General features: G+C 34.3%; 1 protein-coding gene across 2 annotated transcripts in view; it reads right to left on the bottom strand.

The window, feature by feature from the left end:
• Positions 1-11,490: 11,490 nt before the first annotated feature.
• LOC113228352 (scavenger receptor class B member 1) overlaps positions 11,491-17,651 on the bottom strand; it is a 127,192-nt gene continuing 121,031 nt past the window's right edge. For both annotated transcript variants that reach the window (XM_026461617.1, XM_026461618.1), the window contains exons 7-11: positions 16,600-16,757; positions 15,929-16,050; positions 15,244-15,369; positions 14,045-14,187; positions 11,491-12,839 (exon numbers count right to left, since the gene is read on the bottom strand). In XM_026461617.1, coding sequence (XP_026317402.1) covers positions 12,731-12,839; positions 14,045-14,187; positions 15,244-15,369; positions 15,929-16,050; positions 16,600-16,757 — 658 coding nt within the window. In that variant the 3' untranslated portion in view covers positions 11,491-12,730. The remainder of the gene's footprint in view (positions 12,840-14,044; positions 14,188-15,243; positions 15,370-15,928; positions 16,051-16,599; positions 16,758-17,651) is intronic.

Raw genomic sequence — 17,651 nt, 5'->3', positions numbered from 1 at the left:
AATTTGTCTCATTTTATACGATAACGTCTTGTTCTATAGAACAAATAAACCACAAACTGGCTCACTTTGTCCGATGACGTCTTGTTCTATGGAACAATTAAACTAAATTTTTTCTTATTTTATACGACAACGTCTTGTTCTATAGAACAAATAAACAACTGGCTCATTTTATGCGATGACGTCTTGTTCTATAGAATAGATATACCAAAAATTGTCTCATTTAGTCCGACTGCCTATTGTTTTTACCCGAACTTAGTGATGATTTTAGGATTTGGCACAATGAACTACAACAACAGGAAATACAAAATGATTTTAAAAACTGTAATGTCCAAAGGAGGTTTTACGCATTAAAAACCCAACCACGCAGGGTCAAAAGTAGGTTTGACACATAAGGTTTAGGGTGGCTTCAAATGAGATGCTTACAGATCTGCAGCTGCGCTTTTAAATATTCTATGAAACAAAGAAAGAAAGAAAAACGTTTATTCATTAACTTGAGTCACTATACGCACTTAAATCTAATACTTAACACTAAAACAACAAATGGCTGCGTGATTTTAAGTTAGTAAGTCTGTATAGTGGCGCAAAAGAAGAAAAGGATACGACTCTGCAATATGTACGCTGATTTTTTGTCGTTCCTGTTTCAGCGTCGGCTGAGACCTAAGGAAATGATACATGCTCTGTGTATCCTCTGCTTTATGCCACACTACACATTTACAATACACGTGTGATACATGTATACATTATTATATAAAAGCTACATGTGAATATACATAAATATAAATAAGTTAGAAGACAAGAGTTAGGAACATCAGAGCAGACGTTGGTTTTCTAGCAACAGATTTATCATACGTTTTCTAAATGCGAATTTTGAGATTTTGAGAAATAATCAGTAGCGCGGCTCCTGCGCGACAGGAGTACTACTGCAGAGCTTTTATAAGTGTTTTGAAGGCATCCTTAAATTCGACTCTTTGCCCCTTGCCCCCGATCATGAGCCAAAGTGTCAAGCAAGACGTGCGGTTAATCATTATGATTTTTTTTCTTAAACGTAGTAATATCTTTCTCAAATTACACTTAACCGTCTAGCTACTTAGATATTAATTTAGATACAATTGACGTGTGTTAATATGAATTAAAATTAACACTTTATTTTTTTGGTTTCTACAGCTTTTACATGAACGGGGAGTTTTTTTTTGCTCGCTGTGAAATCTTTTTATTATATTATTTTTTTTATGTACTAGGGGTTATGATATTCTTTTCTCCAGATCTCCATATTTGACTCCAGATGTACCTTGAATGTTTTCAAGGATCGCAATGACTAAAAAGGTAAAAAGGCTTTTAATAATAAAATACCATGTATTAAAAGCAAAAATTTCAACGCCAGTAAACTTAACGGTAAAGATATAAACAATTCGTAAGATGTAAAGAATTACTTGTAAAAGATATGAAGAATTATTTGGACAAAAAGAAAAACCAATGAGGTGTTAAGAATAGAGTAATAAAATATAACTTTATTAAAGACAATAAAGACCGGAAAGGGAAAGATGTTTAGGCATCTAATACGTCACGACAGTTTTCTTAAAAGCATTGTTCAAGGAGAAGGAGACCGAGGAAGATCTAGACCATAGACAAGCTTGGTTACTTAGCACAAAGGTAGCAGCGCGGCTTGTATGTGTGCGCGACAGTACCGTGTACGGACACACAATTTTTTGTTGTTTTTAGGTTGATGATTACTCCACCGACAATAGCTTGGCTTCTAAACAAGAAAAAAGAGTGGTCAAACCCGAATAACCGAATTAGAGTGGTAAAAATAGTAAATTTAAGGGCGCCGTCAAATTAAACAATTATGGAAGCGAACAGGAAGTTTTGTAATTTTCATACTTTCAATTAATGAACTAAGTTATGCCACTGCACCGCTTCTATAAGCATCTAATTTGAAAGCGCCCTAAGGCCGTCTCCATTCGTATGGTAACAAATTGTAAATATACATGTACGTTGTGCTTATTATGTTACCGTGTTACCACGACATGTGAAGATGTAGCCACACGATAGGCTTTTTGCAGACGAAAAGCAGCAACTGTATTGCAACTTGCGACTGCAATTAAATTTTTTGTAGCGTGTAGGTTTGTAGCGTTTGACGTTTGTAGAAACAACACGCTCATTGCTTAATTGACATGTGACCTCACTTTCAAAATCATTTAGGCCAAGATTTATTAAAGGAACTTTAACTTGGAATAAGCAAAATTGACGCTAAACTAAACTATTTTAGTAAAGGGTTTTTCAACAAGAACTTTACATTTACTTACATAACAAATGTGAATCAAAATAAAACAATAAATTTAGTTGACAATGATTCAAATTTTTATTGTGTTAAAAAAAGTAAGGTTTGGCAATTATGAATGAAAAATGAAATTTGATAAATGTCCACCACGACCACAGTTACAGATGTCGATTCTTTCATCAAAGTTTTTAATCACTTTTTGACAAAACGGTGGGTCTATTTCGTCACTTCATCAATTTTGAGTTTTAAGGCTGCAATCGATTCGATTGGCTCCGTATAGACTCTGTCTTTAACATAACCCCATAAAAAATAATCCAGCTGTGTTAAATCACATGATCGCTGTGTGACTTGTGCCGTTGGCATTCTGGAAATGCGGTCACGGTCAATGGATTACGATATCGAGAGATGTTACCAACTCAATTATTGCCTATTATTGTTGATATCACTAACATGTCTTTTCAACCAGACGGTATAATTTCATGAAATTCAGCCGTTAAGTAGCCAGCTCGATCATGTGATTTAACACTGAGTCTATACGGAGCCAATCGAATCGATTGCAGCCTTAAAACTCAAAATTGGTGAAGTGACGAAATAGACCCACCGTTTTGTCAAAAAGTGGTTTAAAACTTTGATGAAAGAATCGACATCTGTAACCGTGGCTGTGGTGGACATTTATCAGATATCGTTTCTCATTCATAATTGCCAAACCTTACATTTTTCTATACAATAAAAAGTTGAATCGTTGTCATCTAAATTTATTGTTTCGTTTTGATTTACAAAACAAAGTTCTTGTTAAAAAAACCATATATTTACAAAATGAATTAAGCCTAATTTTAAGCACGAAATTAAATTAAAAGCGCCTTCAAATTAGACGCTTATATAAGCGCTACAGTTGCGCTGTAACTGCGTTACTACTAATTTTACTATTTAGAAGCGCTACTGTCGTGACACGCGCGCCACTTTTGCAGTAACAATTAGTGAACTAAAAATTACTTACACCACAAGAGTCTAATTAGAAGGCGCTCTAAGTTAGGCAAAGTATGTTTTGTAATTACGAAAAACTAGCTTAGCTTGCAATTTCTCCTTAATCGAAATTCAAGTTTTGTCTTATATAAATCTCAGACTTAGTTACATTACATTTTAGTTAGTTAAGTTTAGTTCTATAGTTATATTTTTAAGCTTTGTCTTTTTTCAACTTCGTAATAATGGGGTAGAAACGATATCAGATATTACATATATAACAATTTTACAATTTTGACGTAAAAGTTATTTACATAGCTCAAGAGAATTCAGATTATTATGTACCATTACGTCAAAATTGTAAGTACAGTCAGTGCACCAAGATACTGGGGTATCTTGGTGCACTCTCTAATGACCTTTTGGTTCTGACCACAAAGTGCGAAAAAAAATTTTAAAGTGACTCGTTTCTATTCCCGATTTAATCAATTCGGGAAATAAACTTTTCTAAATTTGGTTCTGGTCTGTCCTCCTGGAATTCCCTACTTTGAGATCAAGTAAAATTGGTGGGGTTGTCTGTAAGTCATTTAATGCTGGAAGAAAATACGTGTTCTGAAATTTCTTGGAAATGGGGATTGGACCCTACTTATATCCAATACCTCTAACGAACGCTGATTGTAAATAGCCATATTTATTTACTAATATTATAAACCCCGAATTTTCTAAAAAGAAAAATATAGTAACAAAATAACCACACGCAAAATAGGCGCTTTGTCGTCGAGTTGCGGATACCAGCCCGTTGCACCAAACACCAAGTACCAAGTAACAAAAAACGTAGTTCAAACATTTCGGGCGAATCTTAGCAAGTCGTGGGTTTTAACAATAAATAAATACTTAGGGTCGTATTCTAGAACTCTACTCAATGCTCCAGTCAGGATTGCACTGGAAACATAAGCAATGGAAATACGACCCTAATGGCAAGGACTTGAGTATGATTTTCAGTGTTCACTGCAATACTCAAGTCCTGACTTGAGCATTGAGTAGAGTTCTGGAATACGACCCTAAGAAATTTAAAAAAATTAAATCTAAAAATAAAAATTTTACTACGTATTTATTAACATGGCATATCCTATCGATGGCATACACTATAATCAGATCATGGTGTAAGGTTGTTGCTCAGAGAACGCCAGACGTACTGAAAAGGAATAAACGGTCATAATTTTTTTAACCATTTCGGTTAAATCTTTATCTACACACATATCATAAACCCTCTATGATGTGTTCAAAAACCGCAAATTACGACCAGCATAAAGGTAAACTGTTTTGTTAGAACAAATTTCTTATCTGTGAAAATGTTATTATTTATATATGTTGTTATCTCGGAAAAGCAAAACAATTTGATTCGACCCCAATTGTACTAACAGTCGAGATGAAGTTTTATTCGAAATGTATGTCAACAGCAAACAATTTTGACAAATCTCACACGTTACTTGATAGCGAACGATAAGATAGTTGGGGCCGACTCTAGTTTGTCTTTGAATTAAATAAAAACTACGGTTGTGTGACATGCGTGAGAAAAGTTTTTATTTGCCGCCATTTCGCCAGTCGTAACATGCGGTTCCTGAACACATCGCAGAGAGCTTATAATGTGTGTGTAGATAAAGCAGTGTATGTAACTGTACATAATTAGGCAATAAACACTCGTGTGATGTATTTAACCCACACTCTTATGTTAAAGCCTTTCGTTGTGCAACAGTCACATAAACCTATTATCTATTTCCTAGTAAAACGTTTTCAATTTATGCCACTTATTAATGACTGGAATGGAATGGAATGGAATGGAATGGAATGCAATAAATTGTGATTTATTGTTAAAAAAATATAAATATCACCACTTTTAGCGTGGATATGTTTTAGTAATTTAAATTACTTGTACCCTATCGCAGTCAACAGTATACGATTTACTTGAAAACATACATATGTATGCAATTGTATATTTATTTCGTCTTTATGTACTTTTTATTATGTACTTCATTTTAGACGCACGATGAAATCCGTAACGTTTTCCATGTGTGTTGTCCATATAAATACACGAAATTACACCCGACCCAACACGCGTCCGACCCGGACCCGCTGTTAGTGTGTTCCACGCTTTAACAAACCTCGCTTTTTCAAATTTAAACTTAAGTTTAGAAACTTTAATGGTCTTTTCCATTTAGTGACTTTATCGATTTCAACGTGCGACATGTTTTCTTTAATGTAATTTGATCGTAATTACGGTTTACTTAAGAAAAATTGTCATTATAATTTTTGTTTAAGTTAATTTTTGTTTTAGACGGATAGAAATAAAAACAATATGTGATGAAAAATATGTTACTTAGTAATTTTTTCATGAAGAAAGGAAAAGTATGCAATACATTGATTTCTTTTGCAAATATCGCTTATACAAAAAATGTTTAGTATTAGATTAATTTATTTTGTAAGTTTTTTATAAGAAAAAATTCTTTTAACATTATTGTTCAAAAAAAACAATGGCACCTATGCGTTTCTGCCAATAGCTATTAAGTGCACTAGATAATCAAATAAAACTAATGTGTTATTTACTGACCTATAACTTTTGAAACGTAAATTCTTAAGAATAACATACTGCACTATAATACCTCACTGCAGGGCACGGGCTTTTAAGGGAATGTATTTTAAATATTAATGTATATTTTTTTGCATATTTATGTGTTTGTAATGGACTGTATAAGATTAGAAATGTTTGTTTTTCGTTACAGCACTGACCTAGTATACTAAGGGTCGTATTCTAGAACTCTACTCAATGCTCAAGTCAGGATTGCAATTGAAACACAAGCACTGGAAATACGACCCTAATGGCAGGGACTTGAGTATGATTTCGAGTGCTTTAAACCATACGCAAATCCTGACTTGAACATTGAGTAGAGTTCTAGAATACGATCCTCAGAGTGATTAACTATATAGCCTTTGCGTGTTTGGTATAAGATAATAAATATCCTTAAAATGAAAATGTGTTTTATTGTGTATACCAGTGTTGGGCGCCATAAAATTTAACGTTTATAGAAGTCGTGACACGACTATATCACTTTGCAATTGGCAATTGTTTAGTTCACTGGTGTCACGACTGTGGCGCTGCGCCTGCGCTTCTAAATATTGTATGACAATTAGTAGTGGAATCACTGCAACGCTTCTATAAGCGTTTAGAACAAATGATTAAACACTGAAATCTTGATAATGATTGGTCGAATTTCAAAAGATGTAACAAGTTCTGGACTGTTCATATAATTTAAACTTGACGCTGCTCGTAAATTTTGTTGGAAGTTCAATACCTTTATTGCATTTTATTCGGCGTGCTGCCATCTTGCGGCCAGTAGCCAGTACGACTGACGATTAACATCAGTAGGGCTTACTGTCGGTTAATTTAACGAAAAATTACAAAATGGTGGCAATTTTTCCGGAAGGTTCCTATTATGTTTTACGTTTACAAATATCTTCTAAGTTATATTTAGCGTGAAATATAAAATAAACTTGTATAGCTAAAAGTAGCGATGCGTGATTGTAAATGATTTCGTTATTCAACTCGTTAGTAATCGCCATCGTGTATATAACAATAAATAGAGACGAAATGTCATTTAATTTGAAAACTATTCTTCCATATCGTTACTGTGACAACTGCGCTCCGATTGGCCAGCCCGAATTTGAAACATTTGACGGGTGTCGTCAATTGTTTCACTTCAAATCGACCAGTTAACTTGAGCTTTGATATAATGGACGAAAATTACAAAATTACATATTAATTGTCGATGAAATTAGATTTTGTTTATTTTGTAATTAGATGTTTTGCTGTTTTTCCCGCACCACTGAATAGAAAACAACACGGCATTATTACAGATATTGCCTTTATTACAATAAATACAGAATATTTTTTGGAATATACGGAGACGTACACACATGCCAGTAGTTGGCCTGTCTATATTTCAGTGCAAATGAGAGTTGATATTTATAAGAGCTGTATCGCTAATGTGTTACCAGGAATATATGACCCGTATTTCGTCTCTATTTCTGGTTATACACTCGATGCGTTGTACTCACTCGAATTCAAGATGGTGACTGATGTCACTGTTGCCTGTGGACAACAGTGCCGTGGGGCCGTTTGGAGGCGCAGATTGCGCATCTATTGTTTACAAGTATAATATTATTGCCATAGAGCATTTCTGCTCGTGATCACCGAGCCCTCTCTGACATAATGGTAAATACTGTAAATAAGACGTGGACATGGATATTTTGGTATGGATATGATGAATGAGGTGTTCCGATATAATGATCATTCGACGCGCACCCAACCGAATGGCATTCATTCGACTCGAGTCGACTTTGGCGAATGATTTGCTCATTCGAATGATTAGTTGAAAAAATTAACGAATTATAACTTTTCGAGTTCTTAGGCTTTCGCAATTGTTACACATAGGAAATGAAACTATTTTTCCGGATTTAAACCGCGTATATTTGTTTTTTCAAACAAACAGGATGCAGGAGTTTACAAGCTTGACTGTGAGTGCGGTCTCTCTTATATTGGACAAACAAAGCGAAGTATTTGTACCCGCGTTAAAGAACATATAGCTGATGTCAAACACCGTCGCGTAAACAAGTCTGCAGTCTGCGAGCATGTCATGGATAAACCTCAACATTCAATGAAGTTTGACAAACCCCAGGTCCTTGCAAAAGAAGTCCGTTATCTACCCAGGATGCTGCGAGGCCATTGAAATTAAAAAACATCCTAATTTCAACAGGGCAGATGGTTTCTCCGTACCACCAGTTTGGGATCCAGTATTTCCTCTAATGATAAATCCCAAACAGACATAAGACTGCAGTACTAATTAATATGTTTAGTTTATTCTAATTTATATTATTAATTAATAATAAAGTAAACTTATTCAAAATTCATTCAATAAAATAATTTGTAAAACTTAATATAGCGTAAATTGGAATGTTTTCTTTGTAAAATTAAAAATAAGGTATTTAATTAATAACTAATTGTATTGTAACTATAGTGAAAAAATAGGGTGTTTTGCATTAATATTAGACAAAACTGGTTGAAGACTGTACCACCTCAGTCAACCGTAACCATGAGACCTGTCAAGGGTTCGAAACGTCAGTTTGTTTCAAAAGTTTCATTTTTTATAATTATAACTTATTAAAAAAAAATCGCGGTTAACGGAAAGTACGCGAAACCGGATTCATTGCCTAGTTTGCGACCCTAAGAGGTGGGATATTTTCTTCAAATTTAAATAGAACCAATACTGAGGTACCCTCTTTCCAACAAACAAAGAATCATCCACATCAGTTCATAAATTTTTTATACTTATCGTGTACCACACACTCAAATTGCGAATCTCCTTTTTTGATGTCGGTTAATTATATACGTTGCCTAAAGAAGCTCGGTTTTGGGTTAGGTATGTATATAAAATAACTAAATGTATAATATAACTTACACCTTTATTTATTTACATTTTAACTCGAAATTTATGTCATAATTAAGATAAGGTGATGTCTACAATCTTTGTTGAGTTTGCCTTATTTTGACATAATGCTTGTACCATTTTGACTAAATGGTACTTTGTCTTTAAAAAAACGTAACCCCTTATTCGTTCATATGTAGGTATTAAAATTTCGTATAAACAAATATTGTTCAAAATAAGGCAAAGCTCTTACAATGTCTTAAGATTCAAATTTGAGCAACATTATAAACATTTACCCATTAAATTCTTTTTAAATTAATTATTTTATAGTACAAATATTCAAAATGTGAAAAACTAAAATAAGTTTGGCCATTTTTAATTTACAATTTTTATTCACATTTGCGCACCTGTCGAATGGAAGACGTTAAACTCGTGGAAATTTTACATACGTCAGGCCTTGTAACAAATATATATTTTTTAATAAAAAGAAAGTAAAACTTACTGTAAGATTTATACAATTTCAAATAGTCACCATTCAAAGTATAGCATAAGTACCAAAAGTCAAAAAATATATATTATATTCTATTTTTTACATTAATAACAAATTAAGGCTTGGTATAATAGTAATGACGAAGCTCAGAATCGCGAATTAGTCAACTTGGCAATGTTTTTTACTTTATGAATTTTACTGTAACAAGACGACTTGGTTTTAAGCAATTCGTGCACTACGTGAGCAGACCGTTCCTGTTTGAACCTATTTAGCAAAGTATGTTGGTTCACCAGGTAGGTTGACCAGGGCGTTCTCAGTAACACAACCAGTGGTTCTTCGGGTATATTTCAGTTCGGAGCATACCGCATTAATTAATAAGTGATTTTATATTAAATCTTTGTTAACCATAATTGCCAACATATTACTATCTCAAACATGCTTGGAGATGTCTGCATTACTTTCAAAAACGAACATTGAAAGTTTGTCATGTTTGGACTGTGCGAATTCTTCCCGGCCAAAGCCTGCAAAGTATCAAAACCCATTACTGTCCACTGCTGTATACTTTTAAATATGTCTACTAAGAATGAACTATGTAAACAGGCAAATAAAAACTTACTCAGCCCACTGTCCAGTGTTCGCAATTGCAAGAATTAAAAATACCTACCTGTGCCGTTTAATTTAAAGAAAAGGCTGTTAAAATAATTTTTGTTTCAGCAGTTATCCTAATTTTAATTACATTTTTTTCCTCTCTTTAGTCTTTTATTATTTCCCCACATTGTTTGAGAAAAGCACTATATATGCCTCGGCGGGAACGGGGATCACTTGACTGGTATTAATACAACCCGTACTCGTCTAGCAAGCCCTACTTCCCGGCCTCTGCAATTATGTACTATTATAGATCAATTCGCAATTTTAAACTTCGCATTTAGGACTTTAAAGTGTCAACGGTCAAACAAGAAATGGAATACAAAACATACTTTTGTATATTGAATCATCAAAAACAAGAGAAAGCGTTACAAATACGGTGTTATATAAAATGGAATATTATATAATATGTAAATTTGTCAGCAGTTCTAGTCAAGTTTATGTAAAAACATTTTTATATTAAGAAAGGTGCACCGTAGTATGGACAGCCAAGTTCAAATAATTTGTCAAGTGAAAATTCGTTTGGAATGTTATAAGAATTGAAATTCAGCTATATTGCTTATGTCAGTCATTTCAATCAAATTTATTTAATTGATATATTTGATATGTTTTTGTAAACCCTCACCCAAGACTGGTAGGTTTTTTGCAAACTTGTTATTTTAAAAATGTTTTTTTTTTCGTGTATAAAGATGTTATATGTCTTGGTTTTCAGGGCACACAAGTTACACAGTATTTCAAATAGGCAAAGTGTATTACGTATTTATTCATTCTTCAATAAGTTGAAAAGCACATACACACAGTTATAGTTATAGTAGTATATATAACTGTCACCTTTCAAAATTATAATTTTAAATCCTTCGTGAACGCTATAAGATTCAATTTTGACAGTTTATGTATAAAATATATCAGTTTCTTACCGTACATTATATATTATAATGTATTAATGAAAACGTGTATAAGTTTTATGAAGTTTGAAAAAACAAAATGCCTTTTTGAAACTCTGCGTACATTATACATGCATAAAAAAATCTTAAAATAATAACCGCACCACACATACAAGATTTAGTCTAAAGAAATATGGTAAAAAACATTAGTACAATAGTAAAAAATTACACCTAAAAACCTATGGACGGACCCACGATTAGACTAGTAACTATCGGTAATTTTTTTTAACTAAAAAAACATAGTAGAATTTTTACCTAATTATACACATTGCCTTGTAACCGATATAATAATTTTTATTCATGGCAACCCAGAGCCCAATTTAAAAAAGATAATTAATTAATAGTTTGGCTTAATTTTGTAAATTCGACTGGTACACGAGCAAGGTAGTGTGCGGAGCCAAGTTAATATGACCTCAAAATGTTTTATGACAGTCAATGACAATTAAAACGACTTACGTAAATTAAAGAAATAATTAAGATTAGTATCTTCATACATAAAAGATTCATAATACTTCAGTTTAAGTACAACAAAAGAAATAACTATCAAATTTAAATAATTGGTGGTGTTACTGAATTTAGGGGACATTTTTAAAACGTCCCCTAAATTGGTTCTACCGAGAATCGAACCTACGTGGTCCCAGTGAATTACAAAATTAGGCAACAGATTTTAATATTTACAAAATAATGCGTCTTTATAACACCCCTTAGACAAAGTTGTAGTAATTTCTCTATTATTAATTTAATTTTATTAAATAATTTGTTCAAATTTGAAAAAATAACCTTTGAATTATAATAAAGTTGAATGATAAATGTTATCACAAAATATTGATGTTTAAGTAAGTCTTATAAATAAAAAAATATATGTATTAACATTATATAACATTTTAAGGTGGTATATGATTTACATTTGAATATAAAAATATGAACAAATTCCAAATTCCAACGAAAATAGCATTTTTCCAACAATAAATTTCAATAAAAAACCACCATGTTTCTTTTATATATTTTTTAAATATCTAAATCATATTAACACGTAATTTTATAATGATATTGATAAGATGGCTGAGTTTCAGTACATATTTTAGTAATAGCAATTCCGTGTTAAATATTATCTAGATAATTTAAAAAACATAACAAAAGATGCACGGTAGTGCACCAAGTCAAGTACACGCATTATAAGAATTTTTTTACTGTATAATAAAAAGTGTGACAAAAAATATAGAATATGATTATTAACTTCGACTACAAGTTTCGTATTTCTGTAAGTCATTTTCCCTATGCAATTTCAAGATATGACTATAAAGATTGGGTATAATATAGCAATAGACAAATTCAATTTTCTACAAATACCATGGTCCACAGAACTGTAATAAGGATATTTGAAAAAGCGTGAATTGCTGAAACCATTAGTCGGGTAAAAATAAACTACTTCAAAAATTGCTATATGAAAAATCTTTACAGTCAAATCTTTTGCAAATTTCCATGTACAATATAGTTGTACATAGAAAAAAGTTTCTATGTAAATAAATGTAATTTTTAACTGCCTTGAGATCGCAATTGTCGACGTTTATATTTAGCACCTAAATTTGAAAGCTTATTTAAAAATCTTAGCTCGATTTTTTATTTCGTTAAGTAATTACTATGGGGTCTTGTGGACCATGTGTTAACAAAAAAAAACTATAATGACAAATGGTGACCAGTTACAAATTGTCATATTAAATAAATAATAATAATACATAATTTATTATAGCACTGCAGTGCCTGGGGCAAAGTTTAAAAACAAAGATCATGAACTATATGAAATATATAGAGCACAAAGTTCAATGGTCATTCTTGTAGGCAGTGTCCACGAGTAAAGTTTCTCAAATCATGCAATCTCAAGGCAGTGTTTGATATTTGGACGGTACACGTAAAACTAGAGGAAGTTTTAAGACAGTTATCTCCTGTTGAGTTCGTAACCATTTTCTTTGCTGGGTGTTTTTGGTGGTGGCGGTTTGGCTATCACGTGGCCTTCAAGGCGAAGTGTGCTTTGACGGTGTGATGATCTGAAAAAAAACATTCATATTTAACAACATTGACACGAAGTTCTTAGTGTAAGTATTTTAACTTAAAGTGTAAGCATGTAAGTTCAACATCAGAACGCCCTTCTTCTTCAAGTGCCTGTCCATTATTGAAGATCGGCAGTCAGTTTTCTATATCTTTCTTTGTGCAGAGCTAGCCTGAACAGTTGTTCTACGTTTTGATGCCGGTCCACTCCCTGATGTTATGAAGTCATGACATTTTTCTTCTTCCGACCTTGCAATTCCCAGCTACTTTACCTCTCATGATGGTGTATCTGTCATCATGTCGCAGTGCATGGTCCAGAACACCCAGACCAGAGTCAATTTAGAAAAGTTCATTTTCCAATTTGGTCCTGCCGGGAATCGAACCCGGGTCCAGCTCATCAAGCGCCCTCAGCATAAGCCTTTGGGCCATTGAGGTTGACATTAGAAAATTAAAAACAAGTATAATTTCTTTATTTATTGAGCATGAAATTAAAACCATTTTAGAGATATTAATTATATTAACTAGGTAATTAACCATTATTCATGTATTCTATCGCGTTCTTTGGTTTTTATTATTGTTATACATTGGAACTGAAACTATTTTTTTGGATACAAATCTCGTATATTTGTTTGTGAGAAGTCTATGAAAGTTTTTTCATCTCACTCAACCAAGTAACTTTACAGCTATCAGAGGTAGACAAGAGATGTAATAAATATTATATTTTACTAGCACAATATTCATCAGGTCACATGGTTACGGCTGACCAGTAAAGAGCCCGAAACGTTGATTTGTTAAAAAAAATATACGTGATGTGAATCCGAAGAAATAATTTTATTCCATAATTTGTAAAATATCTCACTTCTATGTATTTATCTATCACTCCAATATGCCAGCTTAATTTTTGGACCAGTTCTGTTTTGATTTTTTTTATTTGTTTTTTTTTTTACAAAATTCGTTTTGTTTTCGAATTTTATTTTTTCTTTATTTTTATTTCACAAAATTCGGGGAGCATAAAAACAAACAAAGATGGCGTAGTGTTCATTGGAGATATCGATTTGGGCTGGCAAATTGGGCTGTATTTGATTTTATGTAAAAATATAAATCCCTTACTTAATAATTTCCAATGAAAGAAACCTGTTTTATTCCTTTTTATACCCAATCGTACTTTTTGATAATCGCTATTTAAAAAAGAGTAATAAATTACCTGATGAGACAAGTAACAGCGAGCAGAATGAGCAACGCCCCGAGCGCAGAGAGGCCCCAGCCGAGGGCTGCGCGTGCGATGGGCGGCACGCGCGTTGCCAGTCGCAGCAGCGACGTCACTTCGCTGGGCAACTCGTCAATGCCCTGCACGGTTAATAATAACAAAACTTACACTATGTTCAACATGCTAATAACCACCGACTTGGCTGTTGCACTGCCTTGTTAGTTTACTCAAAACTCTTATTCACTAAAAGTAACCTTTTTAAACATGGTGTGGCAATGGAGTGCATAATGCATATATATATTTCACCTTACTAACTTCTGAAAGACTTTCTTTCTCATTAGAAAATCTGCGCGCAGAAGCGTTTTTGTAATTCGAACTTGACGATGGAATGTGGTGCACAAAAAAATTAATGACACGTTCAACTACGCGATTTGTCGTACATTATTTATGAAATATAAATCCGTTGGTATATTTTATTTTCATTGATGTTGAAATTAAATTGACAGCGATAACTAATGTACTACTATATATATAACTTGATGTACGAGCATGAATGAATAAAACTGATTTGTTATAGTTCAACTGTTTTTCTTTCATCTACCATTTTCCCCGCTATAGTGAGGTGAAAAGTTGAGTGTTTCGCTCGGCAGCAAAGTTGTTTTGCGTCTCGTGTCTTAAAACCCTCGCTACGCTCAATCTTTCGCTTGTTTTCGATACAAGCACTAGCGTCAAACAATAACTTTGTAGCCTTGCTTAATAAATAATTATTATAACACTAAGTGACGAACAAATCGTGCGCAAGGTGGAAAGCGACACGCCTGTCCTTATCAGGTGCAGTGCCACTCACGAGCTTTAAACCGCAAAGATCTGAGGACACTGCCACTGCGCCTGTCACCCTGAGACAAGTTGGCAAGTCCCATGTACCTGTGATTTCAAAGTTTAGAAACCAAGATACTGACAATGTAGATATCAGTCTGGTTACATACGAACTAGTCATTTGAGTTTATTTAGTCAATTTATTTCCAGATTTAGGCCTGAAGCACAATTTGAAAAATTTAATGAACTTACTTTATTCAAACTTATAATTCTGACGTTGGAAAACTCTAAAGAATTCTTTTAACAACAATTTAATATGGAAAATAATCAAGTTCAATTCAAGGGTACTTGAAGGGGTCGTAATCTTTAACTATACTTACCTCCTCGAACCAAAGTATGGGGAAGATGATATCAGGGAAGTTGGCGACCTGTTTAATGTCGACCACCTGCGACACGGCCAAATTGATCTGAATACGGGCGCGCGCGCGCATCGCGATGCCCATCTCCTGTAAGTGACAATTATATTCTATAACATAGTCAGTGTCACCAACGAACTTGACTCGAACACTGCCGTACACCTACCTGTATTCAAATTAATTACATTTTTAATTTGATTGTACCTATTATTTCGGTTTTGATATTGATATATTTTATTGTGATTTTAATTATAATGTTGACCTTAATTCCTAGATTTATATATTTTTAACCGCCTTGAAAAAAAGGAGTAGGTTCTCAATTCGACTGCATTTCTTTTTGTACGTATGTTACACGATAACTCGCTTGTGAACCGATTTTGATGATTCTTTTTTTGTTGGAAAGAGGGTACCTCAGTCAGTAGTGGTCTCATTTAAATTTGAAGAAAATATTCCACCTTTAAAGGTGGCAAACTAGGGGATGAATCCGGTTTCGCGCACTTTCCGGTAACCGATTACAATAAAACATATCAAATAGATGTAATTTCACGAACTTTTAAGGTCGGTTTTTTTAGATACTGTAAGTTAAAATACATTTTAGTAAAAAAAATGTACAAGGTTTGCAATGAATAGAACGAAAATGTTTACTTACTGGTTGGACGTCAATGAAAAGCCTGTGTTTCTCCGGATCTGGTGGAGAAATGCCTTCCACGGCCTCCCGGAGGCTCTCGTCCGCCAGGTAGAAATGAGGGAACGACAGCATTATTGGGGAGTCTGGGACATAGAGAAAATACAATTACTTACATGTATCAAATGTACGTTTGTCCCGTATGTTATTCCGATGTAAGGTCGAGAAATGATCGAGTAATTCCGGTTCATTTTAAGTAAATACCAAGAAGTTTTTTTTTCGTGATACAGTTACGGGACAAGCGCCTTTTTTTCTTTTTTTATCCGTGAGAAGCAGATGACTCCATTCCACCTGATGTAAAATGGAATTCAAACGCAAAGGCACCCTAATGCAGTGTTGATACAGTCACTGCCCTATCCACCTCCACCCAGCATGCCTACAAAATGCCTCTTCACGCCTCGTTTGAAGAACCCCATATCATAATACGTGCCCTGGAAGAGAGTTCCATTTGCCAACTAAATGGGTCTGGTGGTAATCGACACGCCTATCCATAACAGTTGCAGTGCCACTCAGAGCTTTAAATCGCAATGATCTGAAGGACTCCACTGCGCCCTTCACCCTAAGACATAAGGTGACAAGTCCCATGTGCCTGTAATTTCACCAGCTTCCTTACATATTATAAAAATGCTACTTACCATATTGACAAAGCGACACGTTAAACAAGCCATTGGGCGCGCAAGGGGGTCCTGCTGGGCAGAAGCAGCGGTTGTGTTCGTCATTGGCGAATACGTTCTCTGGCGGCGTGAATCTGTAGCCTTCCACGCCCGCAGAAGACTCCACGTCGGTGAGGTACCTGGAAAATGCGTGTTCGATGTTTATTACTGTCATCATTTTTAACACCTAACCTGGGTGTAGTGTTGTAGCTATAGCTTGGATGACCATGGGACTGAGTGACCGACCACAAAGACAATACTCAATAGACGTAGTAGCAGTAGAGCTCCTTGTGAAAGAGTTTTTCCAGAGTCGTACTGCCTGCCAGCTTACCTATTTCTGCCGCCAAGCAGTAATATCAGCATTACTGTGTTCCGGTTTTGTAGGGTAAGCGTACTGGTGAAATTACAGGCACATGGGACTTGTCAAGTTATGTGTCAGAGTGACAGGCGCAGCGGCAATGCCCCTCAGATCTTTGCAATTTATAGCTCTGAGTGGCACTGTAACTGTTATGGACAGGCGTGTAGCTTGTTCGTCCGGACGACTAGTTCGTCCCGAAAAAAAAAACTGACAGAAATTCGAAATTAGACCGACTTTCGAACAAAAAACGCCGAGGGCAATTCTGACTAAATCTCTTACTCTGGGTTACACATCCCTTTACTGAGCACGGTTCTCCTTTGAGGAATGGTTTGGCCAGAGACCGCCACGCTGGCACAATAATTTTATTCAAATGTATACAGCACTTACTAGACTAATTTGCAAATTACAAATTGGTTGTATGAGCAAACAAGAATTAAACCATCATAACCTATTCTAGGTACGAGACCTGTCTCAATAGTATTATGAAGATTCTCCGTTATGGTAAAACGAAATCAGTAATCGTTTTATTACAGCTAACACTAAAGTAGTGTAGTGCCGTGACGTGTGGGAAGGGAATGAAATGTACGATATGAATATGCGCATTTGCAGTAATAAAAAAGGAGAATAATTGTGTGTGTGTGTGTGTGTGTGTGTGTGTGTGTGTGTGTGTGTGTGT

Source organism: Hyposmocoma kahamanoa, unplaced genomic scaffold (assembly GCF_003589595.1).
Source record: "Hyposmocoma kahamanoa isolate Upper Pololo Valley unplaced genomic scaffold, ASM358959v1 228, whole genome shotgun sequence".
Taxonomy (NCBI): domain Eukaryota; kingdom Metazoa; phylum Arthropoda; class Insecta; order Lepidoptera; family Cosmopterigidae; genus Hyposmocoma; species Hyposmocoma kahamanoa.
This window is presented reverse-complemented; position numbering and strand designations above follow the sequence as displayed.